Here is a 26,518-nt window from a genome sequence, read left to right on the forward strand (position 1 = left end):
GGGGAAGAAATGAAATAAGGATGAGAGGTTTTTTTTTAATTTAAATAATATCGAGTCAAGGTCACAAAATGGCATTTTTCGAGTTTTCAACTCAAGGGGAACAGAAAAGGGGGCAGGGACACAAAAATAAAAATGGGCGTCAAATAGTCTGACTGAAAAGCAACGAAAAAAAGCTCTCTACGGAGAGTCTGTGTGTGTCCGTTCCCCCTGGAGAAGGAAGAAGCTAAGGCTCTCAGTGGCTTCTAATAAATTCTCTCAAGTCTTTGCGGATCATATCCACTTACCAAGCAAGAACTCCTCCTTTAGTAGGTAGGTAAGGTGTAAGAGAAAGGGAAGAGCGGGCAACGTGAGTCCATCATTAGAGTCGCAATTGACAAGAAAACACACACACCTTTCTGTACATCCTCACACCTGGCTCTGAGTTCTGATTTTTCCACCGTCTTAGGCAACGGCCTCTGTTCAACTGGGTATTTGCTTTATTTTCACTCACGCAGGAGACCTCCAGTCATCAACCCTGGACAGTGCCCTCTTGCCCAAGTTGGATGGACAAGCCCTTGCTGGATAGACCACAGGTTCGGGGGGACACCTGTAGAGAGTGTGCTGGCCACACAGAGCATTGGAAGGGGCTGAGACAATTGGCTTGGGGAGGTAACTGTGAGGTGCTTCCCGGGATAGTGTGTGTGTGTGTGTGTGTGTGTGTGTGTGTGTGTGTGTGTGTGTGTAGGGGAGAGTGGAGTGGGGCTATACGATACAGGAATCCAAAGAAGTAATTTCCTTCAGAAGGCAATGGCATACTTAGCAGCCCAATGAAAGGGTTCCTTGAATTGTTTTGTTTAAACCGGTCTCCTGCTGCTGGAGGCCACCTTGGGATGGGTCCAGCTCCCACCAAAGAGACCATGTTCAGTTGTGGACAAGAAGGACCCCTGCCTTGGGCCTCTGCCAGTGATAACCATTCCCAAGGGTGAGAAATCTGTGGTGTCAAGAGGACACCCCTTGGAAACCACAACCATCTCCCACCCCCTGGAAGGCTCCTGGGTTCCCAAGAATCCAGAATTGTGTGTGTTTGTGTGTTTGTGTGTGATCTGTCCCCCCCCACCCCCAGGAATAGATCATGCTTCACGTGTGTGTTCCTAGATCTGAAGGCACTGCTCCTGCAGGGTGTGGGCTGGTACAAGAGGCAGGAGTAGACAGAGAGAATCCAGGGCCTCTGGGATGATTCTGTCCACCCCGCGGTGCTGTAAACTGGGCTTTGCAGTGGGGAGCCGGAGTTTTCAAATGTGACTTTCCAGACCTCTTTGAAGGTATGCTTGCTGAGAGAGAGCATATTTCACTTGAGCTTGTTGGTTGGATTTAGAAGCATGTAGGTAGATAGAGCATGGACCCCACACACATTATAGACCTCACCATCAAGAGCCAGCTTCCCATCACCTCATATTTATCCGTTATGCTTTGGGCCTAAAGCAGGGCTGGGGACTTGTGGGCTTTCTCAAGGAACTCTTTCTTTTCCACAATTGGCCCTGAAGGTGAGACAAAGAAATTCCAGAACTGCATGAACTACAATAAGAACTCTAGCAGCTCAGAGCATCACTTCCTGGAACTGGGAGGCAGGACTTCCTCTGTGGATTCTCCCAGGAAGCTTTACACACAGGCAAGGTGATGCTCCAGTTGGACCAAATCCTACCCAGGGCAGCAACTGCTTCCTCTGCTTGGCCATCTGACCTGCTTTACTTTTAGGAGAAGGGACCTCAATGAAACAATGTCGCCTACGTGGAGTTTTCCAGAAGTCAGCTTCGTTTAAAATAAGATACAGGCATTGTTTAGCTTCAGCACCCCTCTTTATTTTTATTTTTTAAAAATCGAATGTGGGGAAATGGGGAGTGGCCTTTCAAGTGGTTCTTGGGATGCCCTGGGGCCCCCCTGGCAATTCTTGGCCACCAGGTCTGTGATTTAATGCGAGGAACCAAGGGTGCAATGCTGCTCAGGCCTGATAGTGCCTGGGAGACACAAACACCTTGGTAAATCTTGGAGACCACCAGGACGGCACCTGGTAATATAGTTCCAGGGATGGAACCTAGGCTGGACACATACTAAATGCACACTAACCACTGGCTTCAACTCCCCCCCCCCCCCGGCTTTTTTTTCTTTTTGGGTCACACCCGGCGATGCACAGGGGTTACTCCTGGCTCAGGCACTCAGGCATTACTCCTGGCGATGCTCGGAGGACCCTATGGGATGCTGGGAATCGAACCTGGGTCAGCTGCAAGCAAGGCAAACGTCCTACCCACTGTGTTATCACTCCAGCCCCTCTCCCCCTTTTTTACCATTCAGTTTGAGGTTTGAATGCCATAGTTTTTCCTCCTTTAGGAGTTCAGTAGTGACACAGGTAGCACTATTGCCTGGGCCAGGAAGGAGAATGCATCATGCCATGCACTCAGACCTGAGCTTCTAGGTGGGAGTTTGGTCAAGGGGTAGGTCAGGGAACCTTGAGAAAGAGCCGATGAGTGACAGCCAGCACCTGACAAGGGACTGAGACCAGCCCTTCTTGGACCCCAGGTAACCCCAGCGACAGAGTCTGGAAGAGTTAAGGCGTCCACGAGCAGTCACTTGCTCAGGGGCAGATGAGCTGAGACTTTTTCTCGAGGGTCCGTGTTCACAGCCCTGGTGCATGCTGGGTCCCCGTGTGCAAGTATTTCCCAAGTGTGAGTACTTGGGACTTGGAGCTCAAGCCCATACTGAGCAGAGTACACAGGGCCACAATCCCAGGGTCTCCCCTCGATCAGGAGCGTCATCCACATGCATGTGTGATTCCAGCAGAGAGCTCTGGGAGACAGCGTGTTTTTTTGCTTTCCAGAACCACTGGGAGACAGGTAACAAGGCAACAAAGATGCTGCTAAAATGCTCTCCTAGGGTTGACCTAGTGCAGGCAAAGCTAGTTTGCCCTGGTGGCTGAAAAGCCCCATTTCTTGGGGTGAATCTATTCTCAGTGTTCTTTTATAAATCAGCCCAACACACTTCACAAGCTTGTCTTTTTCACACCTTCTCACAGTGACCCCCACAACTTAGCTCCATCCAGGAGGGTGTCCTTGGTTCTGTCACATCTTACTCTCCTCAACCCCATGTCACTGGCTCATGCCACTTCTTTCTCCCCCACTTCATGTGGCGGAATTCATTTGTCTTCCACCTTTCATACTATCCCTTCTAGTTCAGCCTTCTCTGATTCCCACGGGCCAGGATCAAACACAACACACTAGTCTTGATACTGTCACTCAATCTCCGCTCCACTCACCCATTGACGAGTCTTGCCTTCTGTGTGTGATAGCCCTGAGGCCCAGGAGGCTACTGCTTATGCCATAGCCTGCCCCGCCAGCTGGCTGGTTAAAGGCAGAAGCCGCACATGATTGGTCGGTGTGGTACGGAAAGACCCACCAGTGCCTGGCACAGGAAACATTCTCAGACAATCTTCCCCAGTCAATAAAGCTGCTCCCTAATAGTCCTATGGAAGCCTGGACCTTAATTTCCTGGAACTTAATTTACTGGTGAGATGCCCAGGCAATCAGGTGAACTTCCGGCTAGGGGAATTGGGTGGTTTTTAAAGAAGGGACTAACCTCCATCACGTTCAGATTAGCTCTAGGGTCTAGAGACAGAATCAGGGATGACTTAGGAGCTAGAAAGAGCCCTTACAACTTTGGCGAGGTGAGAAGGGGAAGAGCACCCTCTGCTCTTTCTTCTGGGGCTCAGATCCAGGACCCTTTGAGAAAACACAAGGGCTCTGGTGAAAGATTCTCAGCTGCCTGGGTCCAGGCAATAGCAAGAGGTCCCAGATCCCCAAAGCCTTCCCCAATGAAGTCTCCTGTCTTCCTCTGCTACCCTCTGCTGCTCTCAAGGTTGAAAGGTGGATGGGATTGGCTCTTTGCCCACTCCTGGGCCACTAGGTCACATAGTGATTTTCTTCAGATTACCTCGAGGGGCTCCTTCTGGGTCAAGAATGAGGAAAAGGCACTCCCTCTGGTCAGAGAAATTGGAAAAAGATCCAGAAGTCCAAGGTATGACAGGTGATTTGTTCTGGGACACAGGAGGGTATGAGCCACAGGGGTGTTCAAATCCTTGTAAAAATGACACAATTTCTTGTGTGCTTATAACCTATGTTTATCTTCCTATATACTTTAAATCATCTTTAATTTCCTAATAATACCAAAGACGATGCAAATGCCAGTCCCATTCTACTCTACTCTTAAGGAAACAAGACAAGAAAGAATACGTTATATTCTGTGGCGCATAGCTGTAATCATTATAGCCCTGACTCCATGGTGAACATTTTCAAGTAGAACTCTCAGAGACTCAAAACTCACTTAGCCTTTCTCTGGGTGGACAGATGGAGTGTAGGTGAGAGAGCCCTACCAGATGCCAGACCAGTCGCCTCTTCACACAACATGAGAAGACTATCAGAACCTCCCTCTCCAGAAAGGCTGTCCAAATCTTGACCCCTGCCTGGTCTGCTTGGAGCCATGCTTTGAGGGAGGACAGGGAGAGGGTGGTGACCTGGAGATTTTTGCTTCTTCCAGTTGAACTCAGCACAGTTTTGTCTTTCCATGTCTTAGTGAACTCACTTTACATTTCCAGGTGGAAATGCAGGACAGATGCTCATAGACTCATTACAGGTGGGTGGGTCACTGAATGGCCACTGACTCTTATTCGCCACCTTCTCCAGACTCCACTCACTCATCCCACATGAGCAGAAGATGCAGTTGAGTGCATGTGAGTGTTTTTGTATGTGTGAGAGAGAGTGAGTGAGTGTGTGTGTGTGTGTGTGTGTGTGTGTGTGTGTGTGAAAACAGCCAATTGTGCAAAGGAGACCTTATAAATCACGGCACTATAGACAGCAAATAGCAACTGCCTTTGCCTCCCAGGTCTTCTGCTCAGTCTGATACTCTCTCCTGCACAGAATATGCAAATAGCTGTCCTCTCCTGCTGACCTGACCTTACAGCTGCTCCTCCAAGTCCCAACTGGGTGATAGCAGGCCTCTCAAAATTCAACTTCAAAGGGACCTTCTTTCTCCACTGGGAAAGCCACTCCATGCAGGGAACTTCTCTCTGGCCCCGTGCCCAGCTTGACAATAAAAGGGTTCTCGGATGTTCTCTAGAAGTCACCTACCTGTCTCCACCCCCCCCACACTGGTCCAATAACAATGTTTTCATAGGACCCAGGACCCCCCCTTTAAGACCTAGAGCTCCCAGACTGGGCCCCTTTTCACAGGTTCCCCTGCTTCTTTCCTCTACCTCTGCTCCTTTTCACGTGGGCCAATTGTCTGGGGCATGGAAGGAAGACCCAGTCCCTGTCAAACCTGCTGCCTCTTCAGGCAATTCTCCCAACAGAGGGAGAATTGGGAGTGGAATTTGAGTGTGAGTTGATGTATGAAGGCAAGGCCTCTCTTTATGGAGGGAAGGAGCCCCCCTGGGGAAGGGAAGGGAAATCAGGTGGGAGAGAGCAGGGACCAGTCAGAGATGAGTCATGAAGCTGAGATGAGAGAAGGAAACTCGGAATCTCCCAGAGACCCTGTTCCCAGAGCACGTCACCAGCAGGACGTGAGGGAGCTGGGGGTGTTTATGCCCACGTCCCACCACTCAGGGGTAGAAGATGCACACAGAGAGTGCCAGTCTCAAGGAGAAGCAGACCAACCCATGGTCGGCCAGAGGGATCTCTGATGAGCAGAGAACACTATCTGCTTCAACTGCTCATGTAGCCATTTTAGAAGACGAATGGGACTATGGGAAATTACTCTTGACTGAAGACAGACTTCTTTGATCCCTCTCAGCATGTCTGACACTCACATTGGGTCGACAGCCAGAACTGCAGAAGTAGGGGAAGAGTCACAGTATTACCCTGTTACTAGTTGTTATCAAGAAGGATTGGGCTGAAGTGAGTCCACTTTCAACTTGGTGACAATCGACTTGAGAAACATGGGAGTGACCCTTTTAGGAGGACCGGGAGCTGTTCTGATCCCTGATCCCATGCTCCAGAAGGTCACTTTTACTTAGGCCGATTAATCTCTTTGGGGAGGGTGCTGTACCCAGGGTTACTCCTGGTTTTATGCTCAAGGAACCAATCCTGGCAGGACTGGAGACTGGAGACCCCCCTGAAGTGCCAAGGAATGAAACTGGCACTTCTCTGCTGTACTGTCTCTCTGGCCCCATATCTGCCCCAGTCCCCAGGATATCTACTTTTGTGATCCTCTGCTTGAGCACTTCCTGCTACTCTTCACATGGAAAGTGGCATCCACTCGGTGCCTCCGAAATGGTCCATGGCTTCCACCCAGTGCTAGCAAATGTTTCAGCTTCCTGTCTCCAGTCTTTTAATCCCTCTTTGGTCCATGAAAGAATCTGAGACCAGAGCCATTAAGCATATCCAACCCCAGAGCTATTTATTACAAACTCTTTCTTTCCCGGTTGAGATTACCCATCTCAGATTCTTTTTAATCCCCTCCCTCTTTGAGGATAAAGTATTTTTTGCAATCTGAAGGTCATTGAGAAAAAGGAAACAACCATTTTTCCCCTTTCACCCCCCTTTGCTCTCCCCACCCTGTGAAATTCCACCCCATTCCACCCCCCTCATGGATGCAGAACCCATAAACTCGCCTCATCTCCTTGTTCCTTAATACACTTGGTGCTAACACTTGGGTTTTTCTAATAAGTAATTAAATCCCCCCACTATGAACTCCAGCTTCTGATATATCACTGGGAGTCTCTCTCAGCCCTCCAGGGAAGCCGGCACTCTTATTTATTGTTTTTGTTTCAAATCATTATTTAATCAAGAACAGGGAAAAAAGGCAACCTCTCACTTACACTTCAAAATTTAATTTCAGCTGAATTCTGAGATCAAGAGGCAGCGCAGCCTAATAGGTTACAAAAATACAATCAAGAAGAGAATTCCAATTAAACTGAACAAGTCCATTTACTGAGCTTCAAATGGCCCCATGGAGAGAGATGGCTATAAATTTTTTTTCCCTCCCTGCCATATGGGGGACTGGAAATTCTCGGGTGAATATAGAATTACATGGCAGAGGTTTTAGCTAGGGGGTTCTGGTTATGCCTTTCAGAATAAAAAAGGCCTTTGTTTCGCAAAGACATTAAGTTTATTTTCCTTGCTGTTCATCTTTCTTTGCAAACTAATTAGGAAGACAGAAAAAGAATGGATTCATTGACCTGTGGGAGTCATCAGGGAGCAGGGAGGCGGGGGAGACAGATTGCACAAGGATTGTGGGGAGTGGGGGCTGGAGGTTGTTCCCTCGCATTAGCCTTAGACCCCAGGAAAGGATCTGGTCTTCACTGACGGACTCTTCCTGTTGGTGGGAGCCAATGTTTCTACTTCTCTAAGCTCCCGCCCACCCTCACTGCCTTTGGTTCTCAAACATCTCTCCAAGGATCCAATTAGACAAATTGCTCACCCATCCACATGGACGTGTGAAAATAGACCGCTCCAAGGTAATGAGTTTTCCATCCCTCTACATGTATTTGATTTGAAGGCTCATCTTTTCTCCAGAGGCCATGCCCCGCCTACCTCTTCTACCCCGGGAATGGGCCCTTCACAACGGACCGTGGTTTCCTTTATCCTGTTCTTGCTTGGCAAAAGTCAAAACTGACAATGATCTGATCCATCACCTGCCATTCAGAAAACAAGACTGAACTGGACTCACCTCTCCTCTGCTCTCCCACTGCACATCTACCTTTTAAACCCTCTCTCTGTGATGCTGCCTTGAACCACACTGAGTGGTGGAATGGCCACTGAACAAGAGCTCAAGACTTTGGCAGAATGTACCAGAGGCTGGGAGATGAGCCTGCAGGGTGGGTGGACCTTCCATGTACCTCCCTCATTCTCCTTTCCCCTGTCTATGCTGCAGCTCCGTTCTGCCTTTCTCATCTGACTGTTCTGAATCTTGGATAGAAAATTCAGAAGACAGTATCTTGGATAGAGCCATGCTTTGGGAGGCCAGAGATACTCCAAAAATCCATGCCTGGTCCCTCATAGGCATTCACAACACAATACTTATTGCTATTACCCAGGGTCTTGCAGGGAGTTGAGGTCAGAACAGCTCCAAAGTTCCAAAATCATTTCACCTCTTTGAACCTTAGTCTCCTGCTCTCAAAACAGTGCTTAGCCACTGCACCTCAGCCCTCCTCCCCTCACTTCTCTGTCTCCAAGACTCTATTAGTGCCAAGACTGTAAGCTGTGGAAGAGCTGGAGAAGAGCATTGATTCATCTCTCCTTCAGCCCTGAGCCTTGATGGAGTTGAAAAAGGGACATTTGCCAGTGAAGGAAACTGAGGCCGGGGTGGGACGGGGAAGAGATTGGAGGGGTTGTTTGTTTAACTCAAGTCAAGACCAGGACTCAGGTAACTCTGGACTCAGCCCTTCTGGGGCACACAGGATAGGGAGACAAGTGGGAAGTTCCCAGCTGCACAGCCCCAGCACCCCAAGGCATCTCTAAAAAGTGAGGGTGGGATTGCAAGGAGAATTGTGGGCAACTCTAGTCAAGTCTAGAACATGATGATACAGGTGCCTCATCTTATAAAGAAGTTTCCAGAATGTGCTGCAGACTCTCACTATTGAATCCACTAGCGGTTCATCTGCTCTGACCCCTTGGTCCTCCAGCCAGCACCCTGGAGCCTTTCCTCACTGCCAAAGCAGCACCTCTCTGAAAGGCTCAAGAGGCCAGGCCCTCTCCATCTGTCAGCTGCCACCATGTTTAGAGCCTTGTTCTTCAAACTGTGGTCTGTGTGCCCACGGCAGTCTACGGAAATTTTCTGGTGGTCTGCCAAGAATTTATAACCCCCAAGCAGCCACAGATGTGCTAGGAGAAAACTGATTTTACAACATGGTTGTTTTATAAAATACAATCTACCTGGGTGTTGGTCTCTGCCGGTCATCAGCCTATCTGCAAAATATTTTAATTTTTCCCAGTCAGCGTGTGTACAAAGGCTTAAGAACCCTGGGTTGGGTCACTCAGTGATCAGTATCCTATTTGTGTGTATGTCCCTTTATAGTCATCAAAGGATTTCACCTACTTTATCTTAGTGCACATCCCTTATGACCCCAGATGGGAGTCAGATCACTTCCGGTTTGCCAAGGAGAATACAGGATAATGGGGTGAAGGAACTGGCTCAAAGGGCCACACAGAAGTGGCCCTCTGGGATTTGAATCAGATCCAAGTGTCTAGGCATCCCCCCTGTCAAACTGAAGTCATACCCCAGCTCCTCCCTTTGACCTCTGAACCAAGGGTCCACATGCCAGTCAATGCTTTGCTGGATTCTTTCTTGCTCTGCAGTATGATATTCCCCCAGAATTTAACTTCTCTGAGCTTGTATTTTTCCCCCTTTACCATCTGTGAAAGGGACCGACTCAGAAGAGTAGCTGTACCCTCAACTCCCTGACACCAGGCACTCAGGATGAGAGGGCAGAGGTCAAGGGCTCTTGATGGGAAATTCACACAGAAATTCAAAGCTGTGTTTCTACCAGTGAAATCACATCCTGACTGCTGATCAGTGCCACAAGAACACAGGCTTCAGCAAAAAGCTAGAGGGCCTTTGACATCAAAGACCCCCGCCCTCACCTTTCTTTCCCTGCCCCCGAACCTCCTGTGATAGCCTCAACCCCAGCCCCACCCCTTCTTCCTACAGATGTCATCTAGAAACCAAGATTCAGTTTTCAAATGCTGACAAAAAGGCTGGGTGTGTAGCACGTCTCCCTCCCTGTTCCCCAAACACCCAAGCCGAATGCTGCTGAAAGCTGGTAGATAACAGTTTGGTTAATCAATATGAGGTCTGAATCCAGTGAGGCATTTTCACCAGAAGGGTTAAAGCATCGGAAATAGCCTTAAACTTATGCCTCCACCTCCCCCAAGAGTTTGGCAACAACTGTCACAGCAGGCTGTTCGGAATACTTACTACACTCCTGGCCGACAGGCAGCTGAGCTGGAGGGGCTGACTGGGTGGGCGGCTGAACCGGGCCTCAGGGATGGCCTTGGCAAGGCTCTTGGAACAGTGGCCAGAGCGCCTTCGGCGGGACTTCCGCCTTCCCTCAGGAGACCGGCCGCGGTGCCTGTGAATGGGGGATAAGAACCTGAGTCTTCTCAAGGGGGGGCCACTGAGGGACCATTAGGGTCTGAAGGTGATTTAGTTCAGGGGTCCCCTATTTACAGGGGTAGAAAGTGCCAGTCTGCAGGGGTGGAAAGGTGGATGTTCTACCATGGTGGTTCTAACTGCCAGTCTGTGAACCAATATATAGATAGGTGCTGGCTTGCAGGTGTAAAAGGTTGAAGAATTCTTGTTTGGTGTGTTGGTATGAATTACTTGTGTGTATGTATTGATCCATCCACAGCATATAGCTTAGTCATCCACTCGTTTACCCATTTACCATCTGCCCAACCACCCACCCTCCCATCCACCAATCCATCAACCCCTCCCTCCATTCATCCATCCATCCATCCCTCCATTCATCCATCCATCCACCGACCCACCCATACATCTACTTACCAATGACCCATTTATCCACCCACCCATCCACCCATTACATCCATTCACCTACCCACTCATCCATCTACCCAGCCAGCCATCCATATCCATCCATCCATCCATCCATCCATCCATCCATCCATTCGCTTACCTACTGACCCATCCACCAATCCAACCACCCATCCATCCACCCACCCGCCCACCCACCCACTCACCATCCATCTATCCACCTACTCACTCACCATCCATCTGTCCACCTACTCACTCACCCATTCATCCACCCACTCACCTACCATCCATCCATACATCCACCCATCCATCCATTTATACATGCACCATCTACTCACTCACCCATCCATTCATCCAGCCACCCACCCAGCGACCAACTCATTCACCCTTCTATCTACTGATAATCCACCCACCCATTCATCCACCCACCCACCCACCCATCTACCATCCATCAGTCCATCCACCTATCCCCATCCCCAACTTGCCTGTTCATTCATGCATTCATTCACTATCCTATGTGTTCTTTCAACACATGTTTATTTATGTACCTCAAACTCTTTGGGGGATGCTGGGAAGGCAACTGTGGCAACAGAAAACGTTCCTGCCCTGATTTTGTCTCATTTTCTTTGTGTGACTGTCTGTCTGTCTGCCGTCTGTGTGTGTCTGGGTGTGTCCATCTGTGTTTTCAAGTGTTTATAAACAGACTTGCGTGTATCTGCACGCCTCTGTGTATGTGACTTTGCCATCTGTGAAATACACATCCACTGACAGGCACCCAAAACTGGGGGCGGGGTTGGGGGAGCTGACAGAAGTGACAGAGATGCCTCCTGTGAGCTCGTCAGACCTCGAGCTGGCTGCCCTGGTTTCAGAGGAAACAGAAGGAACCATCGACTTTTCAGTCACTTGCTCTCTGCAGAGCCGGCTAGCTTGGAGCCCCAGAAGGAAGGAAAATGGCCTCTGATTGGTTTGCTTGTGTGCAAAAACCTTCTGAAAGGACCTTCCCAGTCATTTCTGTAGACAAAGGAAGTGAGGCTCAGAAAAGGGGCTGGAAGTGCCTTCCGTAGGCCCTGCCCCTTTCTCTAACTTAGAGGTCAAGAACCCAGTCATTCACCTGCAGCCTGAAGCCAGCGCTGGGGCTGAGTCCCAGGAAGCAGTGCCCACCTCAGCTGTCAATCACAGTCACCAGGCTGGGCTCCTTCCACCCACCAGTGCCATGTATGGGCTGTCACAGTCAGTGAGACAGCCCCACTCCACCAGGCAGAGGGCCCCATGAACAGACTGGGGGTGGGAGGAAAGGGGTGCGGAGACCAAGAGTGTTGACTGCACCTTGCAGGATGGACAGACACATGCCATGCTATGTCGCTTCCCTGGGGGAATCTTTTAGAAGCATGTGTGGGGTGGATTTTGGGGGCACTTACAGAACCAGATCTTGGCCCTCACAGGGGAATGGAGCTCTTTCTCAGAATGGGTGTCTTCAGACACCGGCTATGGCAGCCGAGAGGGCACAACGCCAGACGTGGGCCATGAATGTCATTGATGTAGAAGCAAAGACAGGGACCAGGTTAGGCGGTGTTGACTGGGGGGGTGGGGCAGGACTTGATCCTTGCTGGGTTGGTTGGCGCCTCTGTGCTGGGACCCACCCTTGGCGAGTATGCCAAATCCAGACTCCCCGGGTTCCATGCTTACCCCATGGCTTAGTAGCCAACGGCTTAGCAAATCCCTTCCCTTCCCTGCACCTCAGTTTCCTCATCTTTCAAAGTGGGATGCCAATGTTTCCCACTTTCTGAGGCTGTAGGGAGTCCATGTGAGCTGAAGTGGGCAGAGTTAGCACCTCAGAGGGTGTTGGGGCCATGGGGGACACTTGCATGGGTCAAGGACTGCATGTGTGAGTGTGTACAATGTGAACGTGGAAGCAGCAAGCTTATTATTATTTTTCAAAATTGTAGAGAGCCTCCACAGTGGTACTGGGGCCTGGGGCTGGAGGAACATTCTTGGTCACACTCACCCAACCGTGAGGGACTGATGGTAGGACACTTCAGTTCAGTGGCGTGGTGCTGTTTGAGACCTGGAGGTGCTGGAAACCAACAGGATCGTGATCTGGGACCATGCAGTGCTGGGGATCCAACTTAGGGTCTCATGTCTGCCTGTGCTCCAGTCCTTTGAGTGTTGCTCCCTGGACCCTCCAGTTCCTTGTGTCCACAGCCATTTTCTACAGGGACAGGATCCACCTCCCCCACCGTGTGTCCCCCGGACAATGCCAGACACTGGGCCCAGGCCCTGGACAGCATGGGGCAGACCTGGCCTGGGGCGGGTGCTTACCTGCTCTCACAGCTGGAGGAGCGACACTCCAAGCTCTGGGACCGCGAGGAACAGCGGCGGTGGCCATGGCGGTGAGACTTTCGAGCCCGGCTGCGTGATCTTGGGAGGCAGTTGAGAAGGAGCGAATCAGAGAGGAGAGAGAGGGACGAGGATACTCGTGCACCTCAAGTTCACTCAGGGCAATTCCCCCAGCCTCTCCCTAGCTGCACTGAACCCCAGAGTGTGGGAAAAGGGAGCCGAGTTCCTCTGTCCCAGTGGCAGACCCGACCTACACTGGCAGGGCCCTCCTCCTAGTGCTCACAAGATTCCCCACTCCCAGCTATCCCCACACGTCTGTGAGCCAAGCACAGAGAAACAATCTCGGAGGCCCTGAGGCTCATTTTTAATCTTTATTTTTTCTTTTTGGGTCAAAATACCAGTGATCTTCAGGGGTTATTCCTGGCTCTGTGCTCAGGAATTACAACTGGTGGTGCTTTGGGACTATATGGGGTGCCAAGGATCAAACCCAGGCCAGCCACATGCAAGGCAAATGCTCTCCCCACTACACTATCACTCCATACCCTGGGCTCAAATACATACACACATACACACACACACACACATATATGTATATATATTCTGAAAGTTTCTCATTAAACATCTTTTCCATCAAGTAGCACCAACAAAAACACAAAGAGTAGATTTCAGGGCAACACCTAAATATTGTAGAATGATCAGCAGAATTTTGTTTTCTTCTTCCATGGTGTGCTAGATGAATTTGGCTCAATAACACAGCAGTAGAGCGTTCGCCTTACAAGCGGCCAACATGGCTGACGCGAGTTTGATTCCTCTGCCCTTCTCGGAGAGCCCAGCAAGCTACCAAGAGTATCTCGCCTGCACGGCAGAGCCTGGCAAGCTCCCCATGACGTATCAATATGCCAAACACAGTAACAACAAGTCTCATGATGTAGACGCTACTGGGCCCGCTCGAGCAAATGGATGAACAACGTGAACAACGGGAGGACTGTGACCGTGTCTACCATTTAAATAAAATATTCGTGTTTTCAATGAAAGCTCACTTCTTTCTTTTTTAAAGAAACATAAGACATTTTGGGGGGGGTACAACATGCCCATTCGCAGCACCAATGAGGCCTCTGGGTTGCCCATTTGTAACCTCAGACCTGGAACCCAGAGTCCAGTTTCCTTACCTGGAGTCAAAAGGCTGTGTGGGGTGGGTGGGGTGGGGGTTGGGGGGGGGGGGGAAGGCCAGCACAGTATTCATGGAAAAAGGCAACAAAAACTCTAACCCTTCCTGAGATAACAGTCCTTCTTGAGGTACACACCCACTAGTCCCCTGCAATTCTGGAGTGGGCACTGTGCTAGCAGAGGGCCCAGAGAATGGGCAGCAAATACCCATGGTTTTGGGGCCAGGAAGCCAATGTCGGTTAGAGATGATTCATCAGGAGTCTGCCTGGTCATCCCAGCTAAGGAGCCAGGGGTGCTGGAAAGGGATCATCAGACCGGCTTCCTCCGCCGCTTCGAACCCTTCCAGGAGTGGTCCCTGAGCACAGAGCCAGGAGGCAGCTGTCAACACCAATGGGCGTGACCCCCCACCCCAAAACCAAGACAAGCAAAGCAGCCCTGCTCCCCTTGCCCGGTCCTCCTCCTGATGGGGTGAAGATCACGGTGACAATGGTGGTGGCAAGGGACCTAAACTGTACCTTACACAACTGTGCCCATTAAAGGACACCCCCAATCCATACAGCAAGGCTTCCAGAAGGTGCTCTTACTCGTTCCTTTACACGGAGTAGGAAACAGGGGCTCTCATCTAACCTGCAGCCGAGAATGCCACCCCTCACCCCAGCCTGCACACCCCTTCCTGCAGCAAGTCCTCTCCCTACCCCCAGCACTTGTACTAGCATGGGGGGGGGACCCCCAGGGCCTGGGCTGTCCAGCCCTGTTACCCATGTCCAGAGAGAATGTGTGATGAGTGTCTGCTGTGGGCCACCCCCTGAGACCTGCTCATGTTAAGGGCCCGGTGAGGGATGTGGAAGCAAAGGAGGCTGCTCAAGGCCCCAGGGAAACAGCACCAAGGGCTGGGGCACATGCTTGACGTCCCTTTACTACCCAACACCCGATCTACTCCTGAGTGAGATCCTGGTGACCCTCTGCTGGGTTGAGTATCACAGGGAGTGAAGCCCCTAAGCTTTCTGGTTAGAGATGATTCATCAGGAGTCTGCCTGGTCATCCCAGCTAAGGAGCCAGGGGTGCTGGAAAGGGATCATCAGACCGGCTTCCTCCGCCGCTTCGAACCCTTCCAGGAGTGGTCCCTGAGCACAGAGCTCAGGGAAACCCCTCCCAAATTTTATACAGAGATTTTGGTTTGGGGCAAACCCTGGCTGTGCTCAGGGCTTGTCCTGGCTCTGTGCTCAGGAGAACCATATTGGGTGCCAGGGATGGAACCCAAATTGGTCACGTTCAATGCAAATTCATTACCAACTATACTATCACTCCAGTACCCCTTCCCCCTTTTTTAAAGACTGATTTTAAAGATCACTCCTGGGGTCACTTGTTTGGAAGTCAAGTTGACCAAGGGGTATGATTGGAATTTATTTTAGAGGGGGCCTTCCCCTACTCCAGTCTTTTGTGGGGAGGGGGCTGGACCACACTCAGCAGTGCTCAAGAGCGACCTCTGGAGGCCAGTGTCTATAAGGGAAGAGCCTTAACCCCTGAACCATCTCTTTGGTCCCTGATTGTGTCTTTGACTTGTACATCCTGTGATTTCTGGATCTCTGCCAGTTGCTGGCACCAAGAGACAGAGGCCTCTGGAGGGTACTTCTCATCTCGTTGATGGCCCCTCCCTCCCCTGGTGGGTGTGGGTCTCTCAGCCACCGCCCCCTTCCTCCACCCCCCCCCCCCACACACACACACACACCAGCAGTCTTGGCTCAGGGGCTGTCTATACTGCAGCTGAGAGGTGGGGTGGATTTCTCCGCAGAGAGTCTGTGAACACACACTCTTCATCGTCTCTGGACTGGAACTAAACAAGCCAGAGGAGGGGGAAGTCCCCTAAGTTCACTCCAAGCTCTACAGCCTCCTCTGGAGCCTACCCAGGGTTTGAGGTGGTGAACTGGGGGTGCCCTTTGCAGCAATGACCTTGAGTGGAGGGTCCCTTTGAAGTAACCCACGGGGCCTGTCTCATCCCCCTGCCTTTCATCCTGACTTTAGAAGCCTCTTGGCAAAAGATAAAATGGTAGTTGATTAGAAAATACTCGCGCTCGGGCTTTGCAGGATGTAAAGTAGGTGGGTTGTAACCAAATTTACTTTTAATTTGCCTGGGAACTGAACTCTGCAGGTGGTGCCGGCTGATTGGAGCTTCTACCACCAGAGATAAACCATGACCCAGATGGAGCCCGGGGTGGGTGCTCAGAGCACCCCCACCCATGGGGCTCCGCCTCACGCAGGCACACACACACACACACGGGCACATAGATGTGATCGTGCTCCCCTCCCCACCCCTTAACTACTCATCCCACCCAGCATGCCTCTGGGCACCAGGAAGAAGCACTCCCAGCCCAGTCCATGTGATGTGCACCCTAAGCAGGCCCTGCCGACTGGACACACGCAGCGAACCGTCTTGCACATGCGCACAGACGCTCCAGTCACTGCTGAGAATTCCTGGAAATGCACATCAACGCCCACACTGCCCACTCTGCACCCACGTGGGCTCCATCTGCGTGCCAGGAGGGCATGAACCACCACCTTCAGGGTGCCCGCCACACACAGCCACCCCACCTTACCAAGAGACACACAAGGCATGCACGGGCACCGGGGGTTTCGCACTCATGGGAAGTGTGGGGCACCCAGTTCGCATCCATGCGCCCGCAGCTAGACATGCGTCTGCACACGGTCACTGACATGACCTGTGCATGCGTGCATACCCCACCCCACTGCTGCACACATCAGTGCCGAGTTCTGGCTCCCTTGTTCTTTTCCTCCTCCTGTCCCACTCCTCTCTCTCTCTCCCCTTTGGCTTTGCAGAAGTAACACACAACTCTTCAAAGGCCGGGAACCCCCAGCTCCATAAGCCGGAGTTGTGCCTTCCCCAGATGGGGCTGGGGCTGGGGCTGTGGGGAGGGAGGGTGGTCTTCACTTACTGTTTTTTGTGCCTCTTCTCTTCCTTTCTTTTGCTTTTTGGGCTAGAGGAGCTAAAAGAGAAATGGCCGATTAATTGAAGGAGGAAAATTTCCGGGTGAATATAGGAGCATGTAAGTAGCTAAGGGCTGGGGAGAGCGCTCAAAGGGCTGGCGTGTGTGTTTTGCATGCAGGAGGTCTGGGTTTGATTCCTCAGTCTTGCTCAGTGTGATTCCTGAGCATTGAGCTAGGAGCAACCTCCATGAGTATGCAGATGTGACCCCCTCCCCCCAAAAACAAGAAAGGACTTAAAATGATTCCATATCACAGAGAATGGTCTCCAGGTCAAGGCTGGCCTGGAACAGACGCCAGTGACTTTCAAGGCCAGGGAAATTTTTCACCCAAAATATTCTGGGAAAGGAACTGACCTAACCCAACACCTCACCTAAGAAAGGGGTGCAGAGAAAACCACAGTCGTAGCTCTCTCCCAAAGCGAACAATAAAATCTGCCTTTTGCAAAGGCTTCATCAAAGGAAGGAACCCCGTTGGAAACTATGGGTTAACAAGTACTTATTTTCCTACAGTCAAGGTTAGAGGCACCGTGTATCGATGCAACGTTTTACAGATGTAAGATCGAAAAAGCTGGCTGGGAATGCACAGATGGGCGACAACAGGGCCCTAGACCCTCCATTCCCTGAGTTCAGGCTTTCAGATCCATTTATGAGAATCGAATGGGACATCCAGGGAGCCACTGTGAAGAGTCACGAGTTGTGACGGATTCTGAAACGCCCATGAAGGTCAAGCACGCGATTTTCTTAGGCCTCTTTAAAAATATCAGAGATCTGGGGTGTTGGTGGGCCCAATAAGGTCATATAAAATCCCAGAGGATGGGATGGAAGTTGGCAGTTCCAGCCTAACTGGCTTCCGAACGTCCTCGAGAAGGTGTCACTGGGAAGGGGAGCAGGGAATCGATGCAGCTGAAATCACAGCATGGCATCAGCTGTGGGGAGTCCTGCGTGTCTGGGACTCAGTCTGGGCAGGGGAAGAGGCAGGAACACCCACCAAGTTCATGTCTCAGCTCTGAGGCTTCATGGCTATGTGGCCTGGGGGAAATTGGCTTCTGTGGCCACAAAATGGGGCTATTTCTTGACCACTGAGTGGATGGATAAGTCTTCTGAGTCATGTCACTTGGAGACCTAGTGTGTGAAAGGGCTCTGCAGACAACCCACTTCCCACGTGACTATTTGCTTAAGGAGCCATCACAGTCTATAATAGTCTTTGGTTTGATTTTCAGCCTGGCCACATTCTGGCTGCGTGTCTGGGTTCCTGCCCCCACATCTCCTGTCTGAGTCTCAGTTTCCTCATCTATAAACTGGGAATGATAAGTACCCCCACTGCGCAAAACAGTGAAGGGGATGAGATGCTTAGTGCAGGGACCCAGGTACAGTGAGCACTTTGCAGGTGATGGTTTTGGGGTGAACTCTGTGGGATTTGGTCCTGGTCCCTTGGGTTGAGAGCTGGGAAGACTTTGGTGGAATGACTGAGGCTGATGTGTCTTTATCTGTTCCACCCCCAATATTTCTACATGTGGGGAGACACACAACAGACAACAGTCACCAGAATTTGCAGGGAGGGGTTGGCATGGGAACCACTAGCTGTCCTAGTTGGACTCAACTTTTCCCGAAACCAGCCCAAACAAAGCTTTGTTCTGGAGGGCAAAGGCCCAGGAAGGTGAAGAGGGGAAGAAGAACACGAGGTTGGAGACTGTCTAGAAGCTGTTCAACCCCCGGATTGGTGGGTCGGGGGTGTAGGAAGCCCAGGTGAGCATACAGAATTGAGCACATGCTTACCTGTGCCTTCTTTTCTTGGAGAATGACCTGATTGAAGGTGGGGGGAAAGGAGAAAGAGGAAGGAAATGACAAAGAGGGAGGGAGGAGGGTAGGAAGGAGCACGGAATGGCAAGAAAGGTCAAAGAAGGGAGGAAGGAGGAGGAGGAGGAAAGAAAACAAATATTGGTGAGTCTGAAGTTTCTATTCCCGGGATCAATGTGTCAGTGTGTTGGCAGTCGTGCATGTTGGCAGGACAACCAGCCCACCCTGCATCCCTCTTAGCTTGCAGAGAAAATGGACACGACTTGGCATTTCCAGGTTGAAGGGGAGCAGGGCTCCTTTCCTCACTGAAAGTATTAGCCAGACTATCCTGGATGTGGTCCATGGGGGCTGGAGGAGGCAGGAGCACTCAAGGGAGAGTCCTCTTCCTCCTGACCTCCCCCAAGTCCCATGTCTGTTCTTCTCTCTACTTGGGGTTTCATCATCATCATTACCACCACTATTATTATAATCATGGACCAGTCTCTATGCCAAGCATTTCATAAGGAGTCTTATTCAGTCTTCCCCCAAGTCCCATAAAATACCACTAACTCCACTTAAGCAAAACACTGAAGCTCAGAGAAGCTGGTTAAGCTGCCCAGGGACACACAGCTTAGCTTGTGTAACTCCTGCTCTTTGCTCAAAGCTCCACTCATGCATTGTCTTTGCCTTGTTGCCTTTTCCTCTCAGGTGGGTTGGTTACCCCCTTACTCACACCCCTGCCCCCACCACTCCCCTGAGCCCCAGGCAAGCTGCTGAGCTTAGCCTTATTTATAGTACCTAGGACTAGCTCTGCATTGTACAATGACCTATTTTCACATTACAGTGGGAAGGACTCAAAGGGAAGGATCCTGGGTTGGGACTTTGGTGTGTTTCTGGAGCCCACACACCTCATTTATGACACATCATGGGTATTTGAGAAATTAGATGTGAAAAAAATGGGATTTTTTTATAAGACCCTGAGACCTTGTTAACTGAGTGAAGAAAAAAATCTCAGTGATGCCCTTATGCCTAGTTTTATCCTCCAAAAAATATACCAACCAAACATTTCACGACATAGTGGTGATTTGCGGGAGTGGGGCTGGGAAGCTTGATGACCAAAGTCTCCTCTTCCTAATCACTCTCTCACGTTGGCCTGGCCGCCTTTCCTGAGCTGACTGTAGCTGGCAGAAAAGGCCAGTTCCTAACCTTCAGGCAAAGTCTCGCGAGAGGAAACACTTGAGCGAGAAGCCATCAGGTCTTCAAGCCAAAGCTATGGACAAGCCCCCCTCCACCCCCCACTGGGATGAACAGTTCAGCCCTGGAGGGGGCCAAGTTGGTAGCTTCCAGCCTCAGGCAGGCCATGACTTCGACAAAAGGATGCCACACGGGGAGAGGTTTGGACCTAATGCTGCTTTGCCCATCAACCACTTTTTTTTGGCTTTTTGGGTCATACCCAGCAATGTTCAGGGGGTACTCCTGGCTCCATGCTCAGGAATTACTCCTGGCAGTGCTGGGGGACCACATGGGGTACTGGGACTCGAACCTGGGTTGGTCGCATACAAGGCAAATGCCCTACCCACTGAACTATCTCTCCGGCCCCTGTAAACAGCGACATTGGGGCAACGGTGCCTTGAAACCAGGGGTGAGATGCAGGGGACAACCTAAACAAGCTCTTACCTTTCTTCCTGATGAGGTTGTTTAATTGCACAAATAATCCACAATTGGTGTAGGAAAGTTGGAAGATACAGATAAGCAAAAAGAGAATATAAAGCCACTCTTACCCTATCAACCACAGGCAAAAAAAAAAAAAAACACAAAACCAAACAAAAAACCAAGTTCTACCTGGAGCTTCCAGCTTCCTGTCCCCAGGACCCCAAGCTTCAGAAACGTATAGAAATGGGGGAGCCACAGAAGGGAGGTTCTTTGGCAAATGAAAAGGCCCCAAAGCCACCCATCTGAGTTCTCAGGTGTCTGTTCTTCCTGTCAGCCTTCCCTGCCACAAACCTTCGTATGTGAGAGCCAGAGTGTGTGTGCCGGCAAATGTGTGGAGAGTGAGTGTCTGGGGCGGAAACCCAACTCATGCCCAACTCATGGTGACTCTGTCCACACAGGGGCACATTCCAGCTCCTGTTCCACATTCTGGCTCCTGTTCCACCGTGTCTGGGGAGTGGGGAATGCGGAGCGAGGGAGAGACACTGTGTTTTCTTAAGGCCTGGTCCAGGATGCTGAAAGTGGGGTCCAGTCCCGTCTCCCCCCAAGGACTGAATTGTATCCTTCCTGGGTTCCGGTAGCCGCTCGTGGAGGCCTCACCCCGTCTCCGGTCACCAATGACCCTTCCGGCTTGGCTCTGTCTGGCTGGGCCTCGTGTTTTTGCTTGGGGACTGCCGTCGGAGGAAACAGGCTCCCACATTAGCTCTCAGCTGCCCCTTCCCATTACCCCAACCCCAGCTGCTGGGTGAAGAAGAGCCGTACCTGTGTCGTTTGTGTTTTTTGGAACTTTTCTTCTTCTTCTTCTTGACAGGTGACAGGCTGTCAGATGAGGACCTGATAGAAGAGGTGAGATACAGTTCATCAGGGACTTTTCCAGGCCAGGGGGGACTTCAGAGACCCTCCTCCAGTCCCCCCAATGGCTTTCAGCAACACTCGGCACCGTTCAGTCAAAGCTCGGTCACTTCCACTGTCACTGATGGCGTCATTTTCCTCAAATCCAGTCACACACCAACAAGGTAAGACTAGTTGCTAAGTCTCTTGTCTCCTCAAAAAAGACTCACAAGGAAGATGTTCAGAGAGGTGAGGAGACTTGACCAAAGACACACAGTTAGGAAGCAGATGAGCTTAGATTTGCGGATCTCGGTGCCTACATTACCCAGAGCTGTCCTCTGTTCAGACCAGGAAAACTCTACTCTTCTCCCACACCCTGATGATCTTCTTCTGTACCACTGGCCTCTCTTGGACCCTATTCCCCACACCTTACCCTTCTCTTTCTCTCCCCTTGCTGGGTTGTAGTCCAGTCCCCATGGGGATATGCCATCAAGGCCCAAGAAACAGACTCCCCCACCTCCCACCCAGAGACTTTGGACTCTGACTCAACATTTCAGATAACCATACCCCAGTCTTCACTCTGCCAGCTCCCCAAGATGTCTCCTGGGGCATGTCGTTGCTGATATCTAGGTCTCTGATTGGCCCCCCAACAGAATCAAGGCAGACCCCAATGAGCAGATGTGAGCTTGGAACTCACACGTGCCTCTCAGGCTACATACATGAATAACTATAGCAGGCAGTAGGAGAACGGGGGCTCCCACCGTATGGAGTGTAGCAGAGGAACCTCACAGAAGGCCTGGCTGCAGCTCACATGAGCTGTGGGGACGTGAACACAACTTCCCAGACACGTGTATTTCCCATAAGTCACTAGAAATCCTTATTTTCATCTGATATCTAGTTATGAAATGTTAGTTACCAATAAAAAGGACAATAATTAAAACACACATACACACATCACAAACATGCACACACACAATTGTGTTACAGGCCAACAAAAGCATTTGGGAAATGCATGGTTGAGAACAACTTGATTCTAAGGAATCAAGACATCACAATGTCTGTCCCCAGTCCCATGCTTAGCAAATATTTATGGGATAGATGAATGGTGGGTAAGTGCACGGATGGAGGGGTGAATGGGTGGATGGATGACTGGGTGGATGGAGAGGTGAATGGATGATGGTGGGTGGGTGTATGGATTATACATGGGTGGGTGGGTCAATGGATGGGTGGATGGTTTGGATTGATGGATTGATGATAGGTGAATGGTGGGTAGGCGAAGCTTTATGTCTGGGATTTGCTTTTAAAGAATTCTCCTGCTCACCCCTAAAATCAGGAAACTTAAGTTATCACCCTTCACCCTATATGAGAACTCAGGATTTTTATTCATATTCCTGTCTGGGTCCTCTTGGGCCAGGTCCTCCTAGAACTAGGCTAAAGTGGTGTCTACGAAACAAGGTCCCTGAAAATTCAAGAGACGCAGCTCATCACTTAGACGCTGCTCTCTGCTGCCTTCTGCAGGTTTCCTCAAGTACTGCCTCTGAGGTTGGAGGTGAGTCTCCACCAGGTCCTGCCCAGCCCTCTGCTGGGAACACTGGCAGGTGCTCAGTTTAGTGAGTCGCAGTCTAGAAGAAAATCTGGGGCTCTCTTTAAATACAAAAAAATCAAAGGAATAATACAAAGTAAACATCCAAAGGGCACAAAAGTGTGCATAGGTGATACCACACAGACACCTTCGCAATCACACACACACACACACACACACACACACACAATCACAATCACAATTCCCCTCTGCTGGAGTCAAATGGGGAGACTGTAAGTTCTTCTAACCCACTCTGAGCCCCTCTTTCCTCATATCCAAAACAAGGATAACAATAATAAGATAATATTAAGTTCTGGGATGTCACGTTCAGCATAGTGACTAGAGTTAGTCATACTGTACAGAACATCATCTGTTCTGGCATCTAAGGGACACAACATGGAGATGCCTCATAAAAAAACATACCCATAATATAAAACTCCACTCCATGGCACCTATCCCAAGAACACAAAGGCATTGATCTGAAAGGATACCTGTACACCCTGTTCAAGGCAGCACTTAGGACAACAGCCAGGATATGAAAGAACCCCAAATGTCCTGTGACAGAGGAGGAGAAAGTATGGTCTATACACACAGTGGGATGTAGACACCACGGAATACTACTCAGCTCTGTGAAAAGACAAACTCCTGCATTTTGCTCCCCGTTGGATGAAACTAGAGGGTGCCATATGAGGCAAAATAAGTCAGAAGGAAGTCAAAATGCTTCAAATGACTTCCTTCACAGGTGGCGTATAAAGGAACGGAGAATAGAGATGGCTGATGGCAAGTGAAAACAGATCCTTGGACTCTGACAGGAGAATGAGGTTACCAAGTGGGGTGGGGAAGAGAGGGAGGGATGGGGAAGAGCAGAAGTGACCCAAGGACAGTGTTGGCCACTTTGGTGGCGGTGGGAGGGGAGGTAATTTTGACACCAAAAGCATAAACATTGTCACTAGCAAACCATGCCATCTCGATAGCAATAACAAGCTGCATGGGCACAAGTGAGAATTCTCAGAACGTTTTATTGTCTGTACAATAACAATGAACAATACTGTGTCAGATTTTGCTAAGTCACTAAGAACATAGATCTGAAAGGCTCCCAGTCCCGACAACAGATTCTGTAACTCTGTGGCCTGGTGGCTCTGAACAAAATTACTATGAATGACCCTTTGACAGCAGATACAAATACCAAATGAATATGTCACGCACCTTAAAGGTGACAGCATGTTATATGCCTGATCTATTTCAATAACATTGGGGTAAGTTTCAAAAGTAAAAATGAAATGGAGGAAGCATCATGTTTTCCTGGTAGATTCTGGCCAACACTCCAAAATCCTGGAGATCCCCCTGAGCCCCTTCTTAGAATAATTCTGCACATGCTCCAGCACCAAAATTCCATCTCCAGGAACAGAGACGCTTCAGAGTGATTGGTCATTAATGACAAAGATGTGCAGCTATCACCGAGCCTGGAGACAGCTGCTTCTACAGTTTTCACATGAACTTCTCATAAAAGCCCAAGAGTTCCAGATTCTTCTTTCTCTCTTTGAAAGAGAAATGGCACAAAGAGGAAAAGTGACCTCCCCAAGGTCATACAGCAGGGGAAGAGGCAGAGAAGGATTTGAAGCCAGCAGGAGTCGCTAACAGGGTGCACGCCACTATTGTATCCTTTAGATTTCTCCTCCCCTACAGGGTTCTCACCTCCTTCTCTTCTTCCGGGCGGATTTCTTCTTTTTCTTCTTTCCCCTGGAGGCAGGTGGCGGTGTCTTGTCATTGTCCTGGGAGGCACTGTGGAAACACGAATCCAAAATGAACATGTCCGAGCTTCCCCAAGCGCCCACCCCAACACCCCCATGGCCTGTGGCTGCCTAGAAACAGCCCAGCTCCTTGGAAGATGAAGGATCCCTAGTGAACACCTAATTCCCACCTCCTGGTGCTTGTGGTCACACTTCAGATTAAGTGCCTCAAATAAGGAGTGCATGCCAACCTAATGAGACAGATGCCAAATGCTACCCCAACACCGATTGATTATTTAAAACAGAGCAAGAGAGGTTAACTGCTCCCTAATAGATTTATTATTGAATTTTCAAATGGCTCGCCTTGGTAAATAAATCACATTTTAAATAATTAATTGGCAGTTCAGCCCCTCCCCCCCTCCCACCATCATGTCTATATTTCTTGCACTAGATGAAATAGGAGGTGGCAGGGATGGTAAGTAGCAGCTGATTATTAAAAGTATATTTGCCAAGGTCTTGTATAACGTGATAACACGTCTTCTATCACCCCCCCACCCCCCGGAACCTCACGACTCTCCACTCCTCAGGAATAATTATTTCCCGTGCAATTAAATTCAAACACTCAGGCTGTCGTTAAATGAAGTCAAGTTATCTCATTTTATAATTGGGGCAAGCTCCAGGGATTTTTTTTAAACACTATCCCATGGCAAAAGGAGATGGTGAGGGATGAAAAACAGCTTAGGAATGAAATCCTCATAATTCAGTTGAACCTTTGTGGAAAAATATAACACCAAGAAGAATAGTACTATTATCTTTAGAAGTAACACAATCGCTGTTTATTTGTTTTGTTTTTCACTTGGTTTGGAGCTACACCTGGCCTTGCTCTGGGTTTACTTCTGGATCTGTGCTCAGGGCTCACTCCTGGTGGGCTTGGGGAACCATATGGGAGGCCCACGATGGAACCTGGGCTTGATTGCGCAAGACAAGTGCCCTGCCCGCTGCACTATTGCTTCAGCCTCATCAAGGTTTTTTGTTTGTTTGTTTGTTTTTTAAAATATTTATCTTGGTACTACCAAAAAAAGAAAAAAAACACTATGGGAGGGATGATGTTTATTGTCTCATTTTAATAGTGATGGATATGAGACGCAAACATGTGACCTCTGTCACCCGCAGCAGTATGGTGAGACAAGCTCTGAACTGGGACCTGAATCGAGGTCTGTGTCATCCCTTCCCTGAGAGTTTTTGCTCTACATCAGATGCCTCCTCAAAGTTTCATGTGGCTGAGATTGTAATTGCTTGACTCGTTAGATAACACCATAAAATGCTCTTGCATTTAATTCCAGGCTAGGAGGCTAGATCATTAGGGTTACTAGGAAATGAAATGATCAAGTGATTAGAATTTAAGTCAAACTCTGGCAACACCAATAAATAAAAATGATAGAGTTGAGTCAAAACCATTTTTAGGTAAGTCACTATCAGTCACGGTCACAGTCCTCCCGTTGTTCATCAATTTGCTCGAGCGGGCCCCGTAACGTCTCCATTGGAGACTTTGTTGTTACTGTGTTTGGCATATCAAATACCACGGAGTGATAGCACAGAGGGTAAGGTGTTTGCCTTGCAAGCGGCCAATATGGCCAACCCGAGTTCAATTCCTCCACCCCTCTCGGAGAGCCTGGCAAGCTACTGAGAGTATCTCACCCACACGGCAAAGCCTGGCAAGCTACCCGTGACATATTCAATATGCCAAACACAGTAACAATTGTCACAAGTCACTATAAACAGGTTAAAATTAAAGACCACCAGGATGAAGTCCTTAATGTCACTGACATCTAACAAAGCAAAAAGCATATGACATAAACCAGGTAGCA

At 49.8% G+C, this 26,518-nt stretch overlaps 1 protein-coding gene across 1 annotated transcript in view; it reads right to left on the reverse strand.

Moving 5' to 3' along the window:
* Positions 1 to 26,518, reverse strand: part of SRRM4 (serine/arginine repetitive matrix 4) — a 163,872-nt gene that overhangs the window by 14,944 nt on the left and 122,410 nt on the right. Inside the window, exons 3-8 of the mRNA XM_056131027.1 lie at positions 24,616 to 24,702; positions 21,270 to 21,341; positions 18,798 to 18,824; positions 16,971 to 17,021; positions 12,835 to 12,933; positions 9,940 to 10,093 (exon numbers count right to left, since the gene is read on the reverse strand). Of these exons, the coding sequence (XP_055987002.1) occupies positions 9,940 to 10,093; positions 12,835 to 12,933; positions 16,971 to 17,021; positions 18,798 to 18,824; positions 21,270 to 21,341; positions 24,616 to 24,702 (490 nt within the window). The remainder of the gene's footprint in view (positions 1 to 9,939; positions 10,094 to 12,834; positions 12,934 to 16,970; positions 17,022 to 18,797; positions 18,825 to 21,269; positions 21,342 to 24,615; positions 24,703 to 26,518) is intronic.

Source organism: Sorex fumeus, unplaced genomic scaffold (genome assembly GCF_029834395.1).
Source record: "Sorex fumeus unplaced genomic scaffold, SorFum_2.1 ptg000083l, whole genome shotgun sequence".
In the NCBI taxonomy this organism is placed as follows: domain Eukaryota; kingdom Metazoa; phylum Chordata; class Mammalia; order Eulipotyphla; family Soricidae; genus Sorex; species Sorex fumeus.